Here is a 16661-nt window from a genome sequence, read left to right on the forward strand (position 1 = left end):
TTTATCAGTTACAAACTTCTTTCGGCTTTCGCATATATATTTATAAAATAAATGTTAAATGTACTTTTTAAGTGCCCAAATACTTTTATTTAATTCTATACATATAAAAAAAAAACCGCCCGGTTAAATGCCACAAAAATTTGATTTTTAAAATGTGCGCGCTTGTTTGCTAATTTGAATTTTTGCTACTAAAATATACCAAAAAACGAAAAATTGGTATTTTCATTTGCATCAAGTTGGCCCCTCTAACTATGGTCTTAAACATATAAATTATTTTGTAGCACACAAATTTTCGGTCTCTTAAATGCAAATGCAGTTCGCGGTATTGCAGTGCATTCAAAATCCACCGTTAATAAAAAACAATAGTACTAAAACCGGACCACGAAAGGACAAACCCTCTCCCTGTGTATATAAGGGAAAAATCGATTGTTTTAAGTCTTCAGGTAATTTATGAATGAAACTCTGATGGCAATGGCATTTGCTTCCTCGATTGATATGGATTCATTAGATTCACCTTGAACCACGCCAGAACCAAAGAAAGAAACAATGCGACAATTCACATATAAATACTAATATAGCAGCGTATTTATGTGTATGTGTGTGTGTGTGTGTGCTGTGTTACCACCCACTCACGCCCCATCAGCTGTTCCTTCCGCTTTTATGCTTCAAGGCTATTGAAACATAAAAACTTATACATTTTGCGTTGCAAATTCCATTGTCTTGTACTCTTATCGCATTTCGTGCCAATGCGAAGGTGAAAGTCAACAGCTGATATTACACCGTTAAACAGTTGGTTTATATACCATGCATCCATAAAGTGAAATGGTATATTAAAGTCCACAAAATATATGTTTGAGGCAAAATTGAGCTTTTGCGACCCCTTAAAGTATATATATTCTTGATCAGCAGAAAGTTTTTTTTATAAAAAGTTAAAAGCGGAAGGGCGCGTCTTCCGCCCTCGAAATTTGATAAAAACCTATTATCGATTGAACACCAAAATCTATCATTTATATGCAGTAACGTACCAAATTAGACTCAAAATAGCTAATTGTAAATACATTTGTTATTATAAATTTAAAAAATTTTTTTACTTAATGCATGGTATACCGAAGTCGGCGAGAAGACTTACTTCATTCTTTAACTACCGCGACCCGCAAAAAACCCGTAAAACATGCTGCAAAATAGTGTTCCCTGCATTTAGATCAAAATATATCGGAAATTCGCAAACCAAAGACTATTTAAGACTCAGCAGTAAAGCCCGGAAATGCACAACACCTTGTTAGTACAGTGAACCCCATCCTCCATTGGTATTATTCTATTTATGTAAATTCGTTTCATCATTGCACTTTGCATTGATCAATAAAGTTCTTGTAAAATCTTACACAAACAAAAAGTCGACTAAACAGAAATTTGAATCAATTCTTTACACTGAGAGCGTTTCCTTCTATATGCATGAATAAATGATATCTTTTGGCCTATTTACGCCCGTAAGCCCTCTGAGTGAAGTGCGCAGTATTGAGACAGGGTGTGCCCTCTGACATTTTTAATTTAAAAACTTTTACGCCGCAATGCGTTGCTTGTTCCAAGTCCCATCGGCTATTAAAATTTACATTTAAAAACTAATTTTATTGAACGATAAAGTCAATTTCTGTTATCATGGCTGCCGTTGGAAGAGACCCATTCAAACCAATTATTATATGCCCAACCTCCGGCTTGATTTTTGTTCATTTGAGACACCTTTTTCTGGGTATTTGAGAAACAATTGAAATAGCAAAGTTTTACAATATACCACACCCTGTAAGCATGTGTTTGAGTCAATATGTTAGTGTATATGTACTTTGATCAGCATGAACAAGCTATATACTCAAGCTTTAGTTCTAATATGGAACGAAACAGTCTATTTTAGGCATCCGGTCAAAACAGTTGTACCCTTTAAGAACCTAAATCCAGATATAGTCGTTTTTGCAACAAATAATACTTTGTACGATTTACATAAAAATCACTATAAATTAGTTCTTAAAGCTTTTTGCATATGTATTAGAATCTCAATTCTTTCTTTCTCAGAGTGCGTGACAGTTTGCCGTTTTTTATGTGACTATCTACTATGAAATTGGATGAAATTGTTGCATGGTAAGTCAGCCAATTGTTAGTGAGATTTACTTATAATTTAATTCAAATTGTGGCACCAATTCTTTAGGTACCAGAAAAGAATCGGCACCTATGATAAACAAGAATGGGAGAAAACTGTAGAGCAGCGAATTTTGGATGGCTTCAATAGCGTTAATTTAAAGAACACCAAACTAAAGACCGAGTTAATCGATGTGGATCTAGTCAGAGGTAAAAATGTTATTAATTTATTTGGCCATTTAATTGATTAACTATCTCTCCCTCTGGGTTAGGTTCTACATTTCCTAAGGCCAAGCCAAAGCAATCGCTACTCACTGTCATCCGTTTGGCCATTTTGCGTTATCTACTATTGCCGCTCTATGCACAATGGTGGGTGAAACAGACAACACCAAATGCATTTGGTTTCATCCTGTTGCTCTATATGACCCAATTGATCAATTGGGCCATATATATATTGCACAGCAATCGCATTGTCCCACTGGTATATGAGAGGCAAGTGGCAAATGCCACAGATGATGGCACAAATGGCACAGCTTATGTCAACACGGCAGAGACGGATTCAACGGAGGAGCATGATGATTTACTTAGTGCCTTGCTCATACCCAGTGCCCTCAGTTTGTTGATTAGCCTAATCCACTCACAGATTGTGGCCACCAATACTAGCGGGGGAGCTGGGGGAACTGGCTGTAAGGCCAATAAAAGCAAACTAAGGCGCTTCTCGCTATCCAATTTCAGCGACAAAGCAACTGGTACCAGAGAACAACCCAGAATAAGGCGTCGCAAGAAGTTCGTTCGGTTAGTTGGATTAAAATCTCTGTCGCATAAATATCTTACGAACTTTTATTTTTCATTTTAGCGTTCGTCAACCGGAATGTAATGATGTATCACAACCAAGTAGCAACACTTCCTTGCACAATAGACGTAGTAACATACCCAAAATTGCACCTGTATCAGCCGCTCCCATTGTTAGTAGTGCCAAGGTTGATCTCCAGTTGCCTTCGGTGCCACTGCCTCCAGTGATCATTAAACGAAATGACAATGAGGAGACATATCTCACGACAACTGCCATTACCACCATTAAACAACCAATCGCAACAAGCCAAAGCCAAAGTCTATCGGAGCCCCTTTTTGATCTCAGACTAGTGGGAGGGGTAGCATCCGAAAGTCCCAAAAAACGTAGTGTAAATTGGCATACCCCTATACAAATCTATAACACCTACGAGCAGGCCCCATTGGAGCAGCCCAGCACATCCAGTGCCCAGTATGCTCCACGTCGCCATCTGGGCCTAGGCGAAGACGATGGCTTTGAGAGCCTGAATGGCAAAAGTTCCAGCGGCGAAGATAACAATCATTCACCCTTACCCAATTCGGCAGTGGGCGCAGGACCTGCAGCTCCAATTGTGGCCAATCCGCAGCCCAGTCAACTTCAGCCCATGCGGGAATCAAGTCAATTGCGCTTGCGATTGAATGTAGCCAACAATCCTACTACTGCAACAGATCAACCAACTGGAAATAAACCAATTCGTGGCAGACAGTCCAGTACCAGTTGTGAGGAATCCGATGAATGTGATGATGATGCTATGGATCTTATCTCCAGCCCCCCTCAAGAATGTACCACTTCGGCCACGGATTGGCTGGGTGTGACTACCAACAGTGAGGATTGCAGCTATACCTCCGAGCTCGATCAATCGGATAGCCGTCATCAGGGTTACAGTGATGACGAGCTTGGTGCCGAAGTTGATGTCACTCCTACAACAATCTTAAATCCCCACAATAGCTTGGATCGCAGTGAGTATTGACACTATCCACCTAGCACAATTTTCCTTATTGTCGCTTCTTTGTCTCTCATAGTTAGCTGCACCATTTGGGATCAGCGAGAGGCCAAAAAGGCCCAGCTTTCGGTTCTCGAGATAGCCTCGTGCATTATTGAGCGTGTCGATAATATGGGAGAGACAAACGATTATATTTATATAGGCGTCGTCTTCTCATTTCTCCTCACTCTAATACCCACTTTTTGCAGGCTGTGTGAGGTGAGTCTTGAGTCTGTGGTATTTCCATATGATGACACATTGTATTTTTCTGCTTTGTAGATTACCCTTGGAAATGATGCCGAGAAGGCGAGTGAGATCAGTTACTTCAACATGCCGCAATTGCTGTGGGAAAAATCATCGTCATCGTTCTTCACTCTCTTGAACTTTGCATTTGGCGAGGCTCAGTGGGTTCGAACCGTATTGGGCTTGGGATTCATTCAGCGACTTTGCCTCACTCTCATATTGTTTATCATTTTCGCTGTGGCCGAGCGTACATTTAAGCAACGTTTTCTCTATGCCAAACTGTTCTCGCATATCACCTCGTCAAGGCGTTCCCGTAAGTCTAATGTTCCACACTTTCGCTTGAATAAAGTGCGGAATATCAAAACGTGGCTAAGTGTGCGCTCCTATCTGAAGAAACGTGGACCCCAGCGCTCTGTTGATATCATCGTGTCAGCGGCGTTTATTGTTACTCTCCTCCTTTTGGCATTCCTCAGTGTGGAATGGCTTAAGGATTCGGTTCATCTACACACACATCTTACTCTGGAGGCTTTGATTTGGTCCATCACTATTGGTATTTACTTGCTACGCTTTATGACTCTCGGGCAAAAGATACAACATAAATATCGCAGTGTTTCCGTGCTTATAACCGAGCAAATAAATTTGTATCTCCAAATCGAACAAAAGCCCAAAAAGAAGGACGAATTAATGGTCTCAAATAGCGTTCTCAAGTTGGCTGCCGATTTGCTCAAAGAGTTGGAGACGCCATTCAAGATCTCTGGCCTTAGTGCCAATCCCTATTTGTTCACAACCATTAAAGTGGTAATCCTTTCCGCACTCTCCGGCGTATTAAGCGAGGTCCTTGGTTTTAAGTTAAAACTGCACAAGATCAAAATTAAGTAGAGGAATTATGGACAAGATACATACATCGGATCGAGCACATTTTTCTAGTACAATATTTTTCTGTCTTCGAAACTAACGAAAAAAAAATTACAAAATAGTCTAATGAATAAATTATAAGTCTAATTGAATGTCCCCCTCATGTTTAAATTGCTACAACATTGTGATTATTACTGATTGTTTAATGCCTATTCGATATAACTATATAAATATCTATTATATACATTTAGCGGTATGCACAATCATCCATTATAAAATTTAAAGTTCGGAGAACTTTTCGCACCTATAAATCATGTCTAAACTAGAATTAGAAGATGTTGCAATCTATGTAATAAATATATAAATATTTTAGTCCCAAATATATAGATAAATATTTGTCCAAATGTTGCTGTTTACGGTCTTAACTTTGAGCTTAACAATTTGGAAAAAAAGTCGTTTAACGGTCAAATTTGACTTGTAGTGGGTGAAAAGGCAAGGAGCTGCCAACTCCGCATGATTGTGGGAGGGCTGCACGATCGCTGCTATTGTTATCGTTATCGAGTCACCCCCATCTTCTGACGTAACAGCCCACCACAGCGCAATCCACCGACACATTTCTGGTTTCCCTTAATAAATTGGCTCTTAAAATGCTGAGATTAAATTCAATATTAAGAAATTCCATAGCCAAGTCCTCGGTACGGTTCCTACATGTGGGTGAGGCGAATATTCTTGTCAGCGAGGTGGATAAACAGTCCCCAGAATACAAGGTAAACATTTGCCATATGTTTTGCATTGAAGGTTTTTTGATACTAATTGAGACTGTGTAGGAAAATGCTACGGAAATGGGGAAACTGGTTGGCCAACTGAAACAGATCACTAGTCAAGTGCTAACAGGTGGTGGACCCAAGGCAAATGAAAGACACACTTCCCGGGGGAAACTGTTGGCCAGAGAACGCATAAATTTACTATTGGACAAAGGTTCCCCTTTCTTGGAGCTTGGTACACTAGCTGGCTATGATCTCTATGGCGAGGAAGTGATCAATTCAGGAGGTATTGTCACCGGTGTGGGACGTGTGAGTGGGTGAGTCAAAAGTAAATCTTCAAAGGTGCATTTCTCACGGGATTTAATTTTTGTTTAGCACTGAATGCATGGTGGTAGCCAATGATGCCACTGTGAAGGGTGGCAGCTATTATCCGATTACGGTGAAGAAGCATTTGCGGGCCCAGGAGATCGCTCAGGAAAACTCATTACCTTGCATTTACCTTGTAGACTCTGGCGGAGCCAATTTGCCACGACAGGCTGAGGTTTTTCCAGATAAATTACATTTTGGACGCATTTTCTACAATCAGGCTAATATGTCCGCTCGAGGAATCCCACAAATTGCCGTCGTTATGGGCAGCTGCACGGCCGGAGGTGCCTATGTTCCAGCCATGGCCGACGAGAGCATCATTGTAAAGAAGCAGGGTACAATTTTCCTTGCTGGTCCACCATTGGTGAAGGCCGCCACGGGTGAGGAAGTATCTGCTGAGGATTTAGGCGGTGCCGATCTGCACTGCAAGACTTCCGGTGTTACCGATCATTATGCTGTGGATGATGAGCATGCCTTGTATTTGGCTCGCCAGGTTGTCAGCAATCTCAACTTGCCGGCTACCAATGCATATAATGACCAGCTTATTCACTCCAGTCAACGAAACTTCAAGCAGGCAACGCCTCCAGTGGAGGTGGAGGAGCCTCTATATGATCCACGTGAATTGTACGGCATTGTAGGGCCCAACCTAACCAAAAGTTTCGATGTCCGTGAGGTAATTGCACGAATTGTCGATGGCAGCCGCTTCACTGAGTTCAAGAAGCTCTTTGGCGAGACTTTAGTCTGTGGTTTCGCCCAGCTCTATGGCCAGCGAGTGGGCATTGTCGGCAACAATGGTGTGCTCTTTTCGGAAAGTGCATTAAAGGGTGCCCATTTCATACAATTGTGTGCCCAGCGAAAGATTCCATTAATCTTTCTTCAAAATATTACAGGCAAGTTGCTCTCGTGTTAATTCCACTATCAACTATTTAATAACCCGGATGCTAATGCTCTTTTAGGTTTTATGGTCGGACGAGACGCAGAGGCTAATGGAATAGCGAAAAATGGAGCTAAAATGGTCACCGCTGTGGCCTGTGCCAATGTTCCCAAGTTTACTGTGATCATAGGTGGATCCTATGGAGCTGGCAATTACGGCATGTGTGGCCGGGCTTACTCCCCGCGGTTTTTGTATATGTGGCCCAATTCCCGCATCTCGGTCATGGGCGGAACACAGGCAGCTAATGTCTTGGCCCAAATCACCGAAGATCAGCGAAAGAGGGCGGGCAAGGAATTTACCGAAGCTGAAGCTAAGAAGCTGAAGAAACCCATTGTTGAAATGTTCGAGGCGGAGGGTTCACCGTACTATAGTACGGCTCGCTTGTGGGACGATGGCATCATTGATCCAGCCAACACACGTCAAGTTTTGGGACTAAGTCTAAAGGCTTCGCTGAACAATGCTGTAGAAGAGACTAAATTTGGTGTTTTCCGCATGTAAAGAACACCAAAATTGAGTGACGCAGGAGACTAAGAGCATTTACACAACGACATTTAATGTCTGAAACTGTTGCATTTATTAGACTTAAGGTATATAAAATTGTTATAAACAATAAATGGTAAATGTTGATTTTGAATTTTCTTTGCAATTAGCTTACAAAGAATTTTTTAACCTACGTAAACTAATTAAATTAAAACATTTTAAAATCGCGCCTACAAAGACTGTCCACTCTTTCAAAAATTATTTTCATCCGAAGCCCACTTTTTTTTATCCGACTCCCACTATTTTGATGCTAAACTCTTGGCAACACTGGTTGGTTACTCATGCTTATATTTTGAATTTTTGTAACACTGTTTTAATATTCGTATTTTTTCGCCGCTGGAGAGGACGTGTTTTTTCCTCGTTTTTTTTTGTAATTTATTGAATGCTAATTACAAATCAAAAAACAAAAAGAAGAAATATTTACTAAGTGCGGAGAAAGGTGAATGTGCAAAAAGTAAGTGGCTCATTTATAAGCAAAGCGTTAAGCAAGTGCCGCTTCCCCTCTTCTTACTCTCTCCCATATTTTCACTCTCTCGCTCCTGTTTTCTGGAACAAAAAAAAAAAGACAAAAATTCGGTTCGTCATAATCATAATTTTCGCATTTTCTTTGAAAAAGAACAATGCCTTTCAAAAGAGACATTTGATAAGTGAAGATTTAGTGCCTATGGTAGGTTGCATATGTATGTGTTTGTGCGGCTCTGTGTGGCGGTTATTCTGCTTTCTTTTCGCTTCGGGTTTTTTCTTCGTTTTTGCAAAATGGCAAAATCTAGAAGTAGCGTCAGCAGCATCAGGAAAGAAAAAAAGAAAGTTCAACGTCGTCTAAAAATGCCGCAAAAGATTGGAAGTGTGCGGCAATTTCAAAAATATCTTTTTGCCGAAAACTTCAAGTGCACAGAGACGACAAGACTTCTTGGGAGAAAAAGTCAAATATCTGTACATGCCAAGAGATGCGGCGGATGCATATACTGCATCTGTATGCGTGTGTTCCTGTCCCTGTGTGTGTGTGTGTGCGTGTGCGAGTAAATGTCGCCCGTGTTGCTTGCAGCAGCAAGCAGCAGGCGAGCGAGCGAGCAGGCTCTCCAAAAATAAAATTTCGTGCCTCTGCTGGTTTTCCTTTTGAATGGTGGAAAAATTCCATTGCACTAGCTAATTTTGTTTGTCATTTACTACCCCCCGGGGAGGCAGTAAGAAACCATATTTTCTTTTCCATTCAAACTTCAGGTGTTTGGTTTCTTGTCAATTGCCAGTCAGTCAGTCAATGACGTCATTGCCTGGTTTATCTGTCAAAACCCCACGCAATTCGATTCTCAGTCAATCTATCTCTCTCTCTCTCTCTCTGTGAGTGTGTGTGTGTTGTCCAGTTTATTAACGATTCTTGGACTTGTTTTGGATTTTACTTTTAGTTTGCAACTATGTTTTTTTTTGTTCTTCTATTGGTTTAATTAAAATTGACCCACGTCAAGGCAGCAGCAACACTAGCATATTGGCATATTGACGCTGCTTTTGTTGTTGTTTGTCTCTTGCCGGTTTCTTTTTGGTTTCTCTGCTCACACACACACGCATACAGCGGTTACCATGGTCGTATTAAAGGGGTGCAGTTGAACTATTCAAGTTTCCAGTTTCAAAGATTATTGCTGGATCATCTGCCTTCTGACAAGGCTATTATCGCTGACACGGTCGTCTGCAGGATCATAACTTCCCTCTCACGCACGTCTATGGTCTTTTGATAATGTTGTGGCTACGCCTGTGCACACAGACACTCGTGCATTTCGCTTCAAGCGGTTTTTTTTGTTTGTCTCGGCTCTCATAATGTTCGCATATTTTAAGCGGCTTATTGTTGTTGCCTTTTCTGCTGTTGCTGCTGCTGCCGTTGCTGTTGCTGTTGGTGTTGCTGTCTGCTTGTTGACATACTTCCACATTCCTTCTGACATATGGTTTAGTTTTGGACGGTGAAGAGGGGGCCAAAAATTATTTATGATATTTTCACCCATTTTGGCTATGTACATTGTCGAAATGGTTGATGCCGCTGCCGTCGCTGCTACTCTTACCCCTTCTCCTCTGTTCTGGTTAATTAGTTTGCTTCTGGTTAAGCAACTTCCGCTGCAGCTAAGCCCCACAACAGAACAGAACACGCCCACTCGCCGCCCATACAGAGCAATCAGCGTCATCATCGTCATCATCATCGGCAGCAACAGAAGCACAATTTGTGCTGTATTTGGGGCATAGCCCATTGTAGTAATTCCTCCGTCTCCTGGCTGGGGCGCACTTAAATCAATAAACTAGCAGCAACAACATAGCATAAAAATCCGCTCGCATTTCAATGAAGTTACGCCCTTTGGGGTCAATGCACTTCACTTCACAACGACAACGAAAGGTGGCGGCGCAGCAAATCACAACTCTTTTGGTTTGGGGCATATATATGTATGTATTTATAGTTGGGGAACCAAACCAAAAAAATGCCGGCTAATTCTTTATCAACTTCAACTTCATGGCCCACGTTCGGCTGTGTTCTCTGTTCTTGTTCTCTCTCAATGAGGCTAAAGAAAATGACATTGATAATGCCAAATGTATTGACGCTGACGCAGCAGCAGCTGCTAGTAAACCTATGAGTAATATCTTGGACTTCATCGTCATCGTCATCATCATGATCATCATCATCATCATCATCAACGACTAAGGGGCAGCCAAGCGTTGACAACTCTGGCCACAGCAACATACAGTACAAGTTCATTGTTCGCCTGCTCCAGTAGTAGTCTTCAGTTTCAATTTAGTCTCGCACGGATTGCGCTCTTCTCTTAACGCAACGTCGTCTAATCGCGCTGTGCGTTCTTCTCCTCTCCTCCATGTAAAAACAATAAAAATAAAAGCAATCGAGAGTCAAGCAAGTAAGGCACGAAAAAGGCGATTCGCGAATATCGAAATAACAAGTTGGCGATAAACAAAGGGAAACCGATTCATATAAGAAACAACAGCTTTTAACAACATGATTTTTATTCTTTTATAAAACAAATTTGCAAATTATTTCAAGCGCCAGTATATATAATAGACAAATATTTATAAAAACAAATTACTAAGCGGTTATAGATTCTAAAATAACATCTTACTTTAACTGATTTATCTCAACTAGTGATTCATAGAGACTTTCGAAACAAAATTAGATCTTTGAATTTTATTATTAATAAGCATTTGAAAGATTTTACACATTGTTTATTGCATTTGTGAATTGTGCCTTTGAAACTTGAAAGAGATTACTCTGGTTAGTATTAAAATCTAGAAAGGTGACATTGTTAAAAGTAGGAGAACATTTTTATATAAAATAATAAAAGAAACACCAAACTTTGTTACAAAATTTGGCAGGCCTTTGTGGTAAAAAGCTTTTTGATAAATCCAAAATGGTTTAGAAATTAACAAAACACTTATAATATTTTATTAAAGTATTATGACGAATATATTAGTTCATTAATCATTCGATTTAGCTTCAAGTTATGCCTTAGCAAATTGCTTTAAATAAACTTTACATAAGATCATATCTTATTTATCCTAGTGGAGAAGAAGGTTTTTAGCCATATAGGGCTTGATAGAGAAGATATATGTACATGACTTAAATATTAGTTAGGAATATTGTTTATTATTTTAAACAATGAAATAGTATATAAATAAATTTTTTAAATTCTTTTTACATTAAATAACGTAAAAACGAACGCTGAAAATGGTTATACATAGAAGGGGTGAAATGAGTCTTTAAGTTATTAATTTAGGATCATAAAATAGTATGTGTTATCGCATGATGATTAAAAGGAAACGGCCTTTCTAATATGTCGTTTGGACAAAAACAAAAAACAAGTCAAACAACTTTCTTACATATTCTTCTCTATAAATTCAATTGGCAAATGCAACGAAACACGGCAACACATGTCCATGTTGAAATTGTTTGTAATCTCTCAATCATGCCACATTTTTGTTTGGCTTTTTCTTGTTTTCTCCCGTACCCTAACCCCCGCCTGATGTTTTTGATGATTATCTTGATCTTGATATTGAACACGCAACATCCATGGCGGTGGCCGCCATGCCTCAATGAGCCAAAAAGCGATTATTAAGATACCATGTTGCGGCACTCCCACACAATGCCATACATGTCGATAGAGCTTATAGACAATTAAGTTAATTTCTTTTTTGTGCAATTTCTATTTCAGAAGGAAAACATCATAATAATTATACCAACAAGAATAACAACAAAAACAACAACAACACCACCAAAATGGCTGTTAATGTGTACTCCACAAATGTCACCTCAGAGAATCTATCGCGACATGATATGCTCGCCTGGGTCAATGATTGCCTCCAATCGAATTTCTCCAAAATTGAGGAGCTGTGCACAGGTAAGTGGCATCGATTAAGTCATTCATATTCTTGGTCTGTCTATAATGACCTCTCTTTCTCTCAATTCAAAGGCGCCGCCTATTGCCAGTTTATGGACATGTTGTTCCCCAATTCAGTGCCCGTGAAGCGTGTCAAATTCCGTACAAATCTGGAGCATGAATATATACAGAACTTTAAAATTTTGCAGGCTGGCTTTAAAAAGATGTCGGTGGATAAGGTAAGAATCAGCCTTCTAACTAACTAACTAACTAATTGATTGTTGTGAGAGAGGTAGCACAAAATGTTAATATCAAAAACGTTATTTTGAAGTAACCGTTAGTCTTCCCCGATAGTTTATTTACATTTTCCTGTTTTCTTTTTTTTCTCGATTTATTTAAGTTTCAATTAACATACACAATATTTTCTCCTTAAAACCGTTTGTTAGACATGATAATCGAAACTCTATTCATTTCAAGAAATGCATTGCATTTATTAAACGTGTGTTTGTGTGAGTGTGTGTATGTAGTCCCGCCCGCGCCCCTATTCCTCCCCTTTTGTCACTCTCTCTCTCTTTTTAATAATACTTGAATTGTAACTAACTACAATTTCCGTTGACAACCAACAACTAACGTGGACAGATCATACCCGTTGATAAGCTTATTAAGGGACGTTTCCAAGACAATTTCGAGTTTCTACAATGGTTCAAGAAGTTCTTCGATGCGAATTATGATGGACGTGAATACGATCCAGTGGCCCAACGTGGAAATATCAAGCTGGGCAATGGCGATGCCAATAGCAGCAACGGAGGCAGCGGCGTGGGTAGCACCAATAATGATCTACATTTAATGCATCGTCGCCCCATGCCGACGGCGGTGCCACCTTCCCTCAACCGCATGGCTCTACGCACCAACCAAATGGGTAAAAACTGAAAAGAAAAACCAAAACAAAGCTCAGATTTCAATGTTAAAATGTGTGTGATGTTTGGCGTTATGGCAAACAGACAATAGAGAGAAACATTTTGTTGTTTTTTTGTTTTTGGTGTTGGTCGCCTTTAAGCGCGGAACGAACGTGAAGCACGCACGCGGCGATAAAAGTCATCGATGTCATCGAATGGCCGCCACATTGTGTGGCATTCGGATTTAACTGATCTGCACCACCTACACGCACATCTACTACAAACATACTTACACCCACACACCATCGCATAGCAGCTCCCAGCACCCACCTACACGAGATATTTGTGTCTCAAAAAACAACTTTTGAATGTATTTTTCGTAGTTGCCATAACACAATCAGAGATAAACTCTCTAATTCAACTCAATTCATCGGTAGTCTTGATAAGACCTTTGCGCATGTTGGCTATCGATCGAATATTTAATAAGCTATTGACATTATTAAATCAGCTAATATAACCGATCGACAACAAAAGATATACAAACTCGTTAACTGATTCAATCGAATTAAGGAAATTTGATTAGTTAAATTATGTCTACAATGAAATTATCGACTCATCTAGATCAAGCTTGGAAATTACTTAAGAAACATAACTTAATTATTTCAAACTTAAAATTACTTAATTTAAACGGTTAAAGATTATTTCATTTTTATAAGCAAACATTTAGTTATCAGCAGATAAGACTGTAGAATTGGGATTATTGAAAAGTTTTAATTATTGATTGAAATGACTTTCAATCAAATTCACGTTCTACTTTTAAAGCTTTCATTGAAATACTACCTACTATTTTAAGTTCTATATCGGATTTCTGAAAGTTAGTTCAATTTCATATAAAATTTTCTTTAGTTTTCCATTCAAAAATGTTACATTGCTCTTAAAATTCCATTCGCAAGGGTCTACAAACTTCGGTATTTGCCGAAAGAAACATTTAAACACAAAATGCATTTGAATATTAATGGGATATTTGTAAGTCGTATCATTTTATCATTTTTATTTGGTTTCAGGTGTCGATTTGTTGTGTGATTTACGTTTTATGTTATGGTATTTGCGTGCTCTTTTTTTTGTTTGTTGATTTCACTCCTTTACCACTTCCTTTTCATATGTTTGATTTTGTAACAACTCACACTACCTTGCCTTGCCAAAGGAAAACAGCAACTACAACAACACACTATCTCTCTCACCCACTCACTCACTTCACTCACTTACGCTCTTTTGCATATTTTCTCTCTTTCTTTCACACATTTTACTTTTAGATAATACCCATTGACAAATTAATTAAGGGTCGATTCCAAGATAATTTCGAATTTTTGCAATGGTTCAAAAAGTTCTTCGATGCCAATTACGATGGCAGAGATTATGATGCCAGTGCGGTGCGCGAAGGTGCTCCCATGGGTTTTGGATCGGGTGCAGTGAAATCCCTGCCCGGTACAGGTGGCGGCGGTAGCGGAATTGGTAGCACCTACAACAGGCGTGTGCCAACATCTTCAGCGGCAACCTCGCGCCCAGCGCCAGCAGCAACAAAGCCCAGTATGTTGTGTTTTTTTTTATTCTCCATCCAGTCCTGTTATTCGTTTGGCTTATTTCGTTATGGTTTAATACTTATAGTTTTTATTTTGGGTTTATTGTGGCGCCCTACAAAACACTATTGACCCACCCATATACATTGTACATACAAAGCATTTGGAGCCATTTCTTGTACATTTTTCCATATCATAACAAGTTTAACAAAACTGAATGCACATTTTCCAAGCAACCAAATCCGAGCAAAACTCGTGGACAAATCACGTGCTTCACGTTTGTTAAATATAGCCACCACACATATGTATATACAGATATCTATGTGGAAAATATAACTTAATTCTAGTAGTAGGCATTGTGTACAGATTCAAGCAAATCATACTGACATTATTTATTTTGTCCGAAAGCAGTCTCCAAGGTGCCGCCACGTACAAATAATGCAACGCCGCCAAGCCGATTGACTTCGAACGCTAATCATCACACAGGCGCCGTAAAGAAGAACGACTCGAATGCCGCTAGTAATCAGCAGATTGAGGAGTTATCTAATCAGGTAAGCGTCATAGGTTGAATAAAACAATTTGCAAGCATTATTTGACTAATCGATCGTTTTACTTAGGTCATGGACATGCGTTTAAATCTGGAGGGTTTGGAAAAGGAGCGCGATTTCTATTTCTCCAAATTGCGTGACATTGAAATACTGTAAGTTCCCAAAAAAAGGAAATCGATCCTAAATACATACAATACCGATAAGACCTAATACCCACAAAAGCTGTTGTTAAAGTCGAACGATTGGAAAAGTAACAAACGAGAGTTTTATCTAAATATCCATTCCATTTTATACCTAAACAATATCTTTAAGAAGGTATAAATGATCATCCATCAAGATGTCTCAAACCGTAGGACTGTACTATTTGATCCAGTGTTTAGAGTCTTGTTTTTAACCTACCTCAACTTAAAGCAGGGTCAATAACTTTTTGTCTATATATAAAGCAAGCTTTATTCAGACTATGCACTATATAAGATCTTTGTTTTTGGTAGTTCTGACTTGACTTTTAGTTCAATAGTCAAAAGTTTTTTCTTGTGAGAGTACGTTACAAATGGAATATTGCGAAAATTATTGATATAAAATTATATCGTGTACTTGTCTTCATGGTTTCCCAGGTCTTAACTTATTCAGATTCAAAATTTACCAGGTTTACCAGTATTCAAACTTATTATGCATTGCTAAAATTAATTTTATCTTAACTTTTAGATGCCAAGAGGCTGACGATGGCGAGACGCATCCGTTAATTCAGAAGATTTTGGACATCCTGTATGCAACTGAGGATGGATTTGCGCCCCCAGACGATGCACCACCAGAAGATGAGGAGTATTAAACAAGAACTTTAATATAACGTCAAAAAAAAAAACCGCAACAAAAACAAGAAGCAGCCCCCTCTCCCACTATAAACCATTTACGGCATTAATATTGAAAAACATAATGGTTAACGATTAAGTGCAAAACACAACTAAAAAAAAGGCATAAATGAAACATACACGAGAACTTATTGTATAAACAAATTATACCAACCCTCACCATCCTCTCTCCTCCCTAAATCCTTACTGTCGTATTCCAAACAACTCATACACAGTACACAAGCACAGACACTCGTAAGAATTTATCATAAAAATCAGAATCATTTACAAATTAATGAGGGACAGTCTGCTGGAGGAAAATTTGACCAATTGATCTACGACAAGTCTTGTTATATTTATTATCAATTGCTCACGAAAATGAATGTGTGATCCTTGTGTTATCTGTTAGAACCGTTATTTTAAACAATTTTTGAATTGACAAACTGATTATGTTAATGGTAATTATTCTCCAGCCCCCTGTACCCTTGATTGGCTGTCTGTTGACTTCGATTGGCTTTTTCGTATAAAAAATATATATTTAAATTGTTTGTATTTTGTCGCGGCATATGTAAAACACAACACAAATTACACCTGCGTGCACATCCACACACACACACACAATTTTTTGTTTAAATCCTGTATAAACAATTTGTATTGTGGAGTTTAGATTTCAAAATTATAAATATTGTGAAAGTGCGAAACTCGTCCCTTTTTTGATTGTCCCCTATTTTCTCTTTCGTTTTTTGAGTATCTCTGTGAGTGTAAACATTTTTTTCTCATCTTTAATCATTAAA

General features: G+C 38.9%; 3 protein-coding genes across 6 annotated transcripts; all 3 read left to right on the plus strand.

Annotated features, from left to right (window-relative positions):
- The first annotated feature begins 239 nt into the window (after positions 1-239).
- Positions 240-5188, plus strand: LOC6643320 (protein phtf). Its single transcript, XM_002066015.4, has 7 exons — positions 240-443; positions 2065-2130; positions 2198-2337; positions 2400-2922; positions 2984-3915; positions 3979-4157; positions 4218-5188. Exons 2-7 carry the CDS (start codon positions 2105-2107, stop codon positions 5058-5060), a joined length of 2643 nt encoding a protein of 880 aa, XP_002066051.1. The 5' UTR covers positions 240-443; positions 2065-2104; the 3' UTR covers positions 5061-5188.
- A 415-nt stretch (positions 5189-5603) lies between these two features.
- Positions 5604-7734, plus strand: LOC6643319 (probable methylcrotonoyl-CoA carboxylase beta chain, mitochondrial). Its single transcript, XM_002066014.4, has 4 exons — positions 5604-5803; positions 5864-6117; positions 6176-7056; positions 7123-7734. Exons 1-4 carry the CDS (start codon positions 5684-5686, stop codon positions 7596-7598), a joined length of 1731 nt encoding a protein of 576 aa, XP_002066050.1. The 5' UTR covers positions 5604-5683; the 3' UTR covers positions 7599-7734.
- Positions 7735-7952: 218 nt separating this feature from the next.
- On the plus strand, positions 7953-16488 carry LOC6643318 (microtubule-associated protein RP/EB family member 1). 4 transcript variants are annotated; one of them, XM_015178222.3, is made up of 7 exons: positions 7953-8094; positions 11834-12019; positions 12092-12237; positions 12638-12917; positions 14880-15022; positions 15089-15171; positions 15725-16488. In XM_015178222.3, the coding sequence occupies exons 2-7, from the start codon at positions 11899-11901 to the stop codon at positions 15846-15848; spliced, it is 897 nt and encodes a 298-aa protein (XP_015033708.1). In that variant the 5' UTR covers positions 7953-8094; positions 11834-11898; the 3' UTR covers positions 15849-16488. The 4 variants fall into 4 exon arrangements, with proteins under 4 accessions (XP_015033708.1, XP_015033707.1, XP_015033709.1 ...); XM_015178221.3 differs by lacking the exon at positions 12638-12917 and adding an exon at positions 14208-14481 and having other exon boundaries at positions 7956-8094; XM_015178223.3 differs by having other exon boundaries at positions 7991-8094; positions 14883-15022.
- Positions 16489-16661: the final 173 nt, after the last annotated feature.

The sequence above is a fragment of the Drosophila willistoni genome (genome assembly GCF_018902025.1).
Source record: "Drosophila willistoni isolate 14030-0811.24 chromosome 2L unlocalized genomic scaffold, UCI_dwil_1.1 Seg168, whole genome shotgun sequence".
NCBI lineage: Eukaryota > Metazoa > Arthropoda > Insecta > Diptera > Drosophilidae > Drosophila > Drosophila willistoni.

Coding starts and splice junctions, on each gene's coding strand:
- LOC6643320 (XM_002066015.4), top strand. CDS start 2,105: ATGAAATTGGATGAAATTGTTGCATG. Junction 2,131..2,197: donor TTGGATGAAATTGTTGCATG/GTAAGTCAGCCA, acceptor CCAATTCTTTAG/GTACCAGAAAAGAATCGGCA. Junction 3,916..3,978: donor CCACAATAGCTTGGATCGCA/GTGAGTATTGAC, acceptor TGTCTCTCATAG/TTAGCTGCACCATTTGGGAT.
- LOC6643319 (XM_002066014.4), top strand. CDS start 5,684: ATGCTGAGATTAAATTCAATATTAAGAAATTCCATAGCCAAGTCCTCG. Junction 5,804..5,863: donor AACAGTCCCCAGAATACAAG/GTAAACATTTGC, acceptor GAGACTGTGTAG/GAAAATGCTACGGAAATGGG. Junction 6,118..6,175: donor GGTGTGGGACGTGTGAGTGG/GTGAGTCAAAAG, acceptor ATTTTTGTTTAG/CACTGAATGCATGGTGGTAG.
- LOC6643318 (XM_015178222.3), top strand. CDS start 11,899: ATGGCTGTTAATGTGTACTCCACAAATGTCACCTCAGAGAATCTATCG. Junction 12,020..12,091: donor AATTGAGGAGCTGTGCACAG/GTAAGTGGCATC, acceptor CTCAATTCAAAG/GCGCCGCCTATTGCCAGTTT. Junction 15,172..15,724: donor TTGCGTGACATTGAAATACT/GTAAGTTCCCAA, acceptor CTTAACTTTTAG/ATGCCAAGAGGCTGACGATG.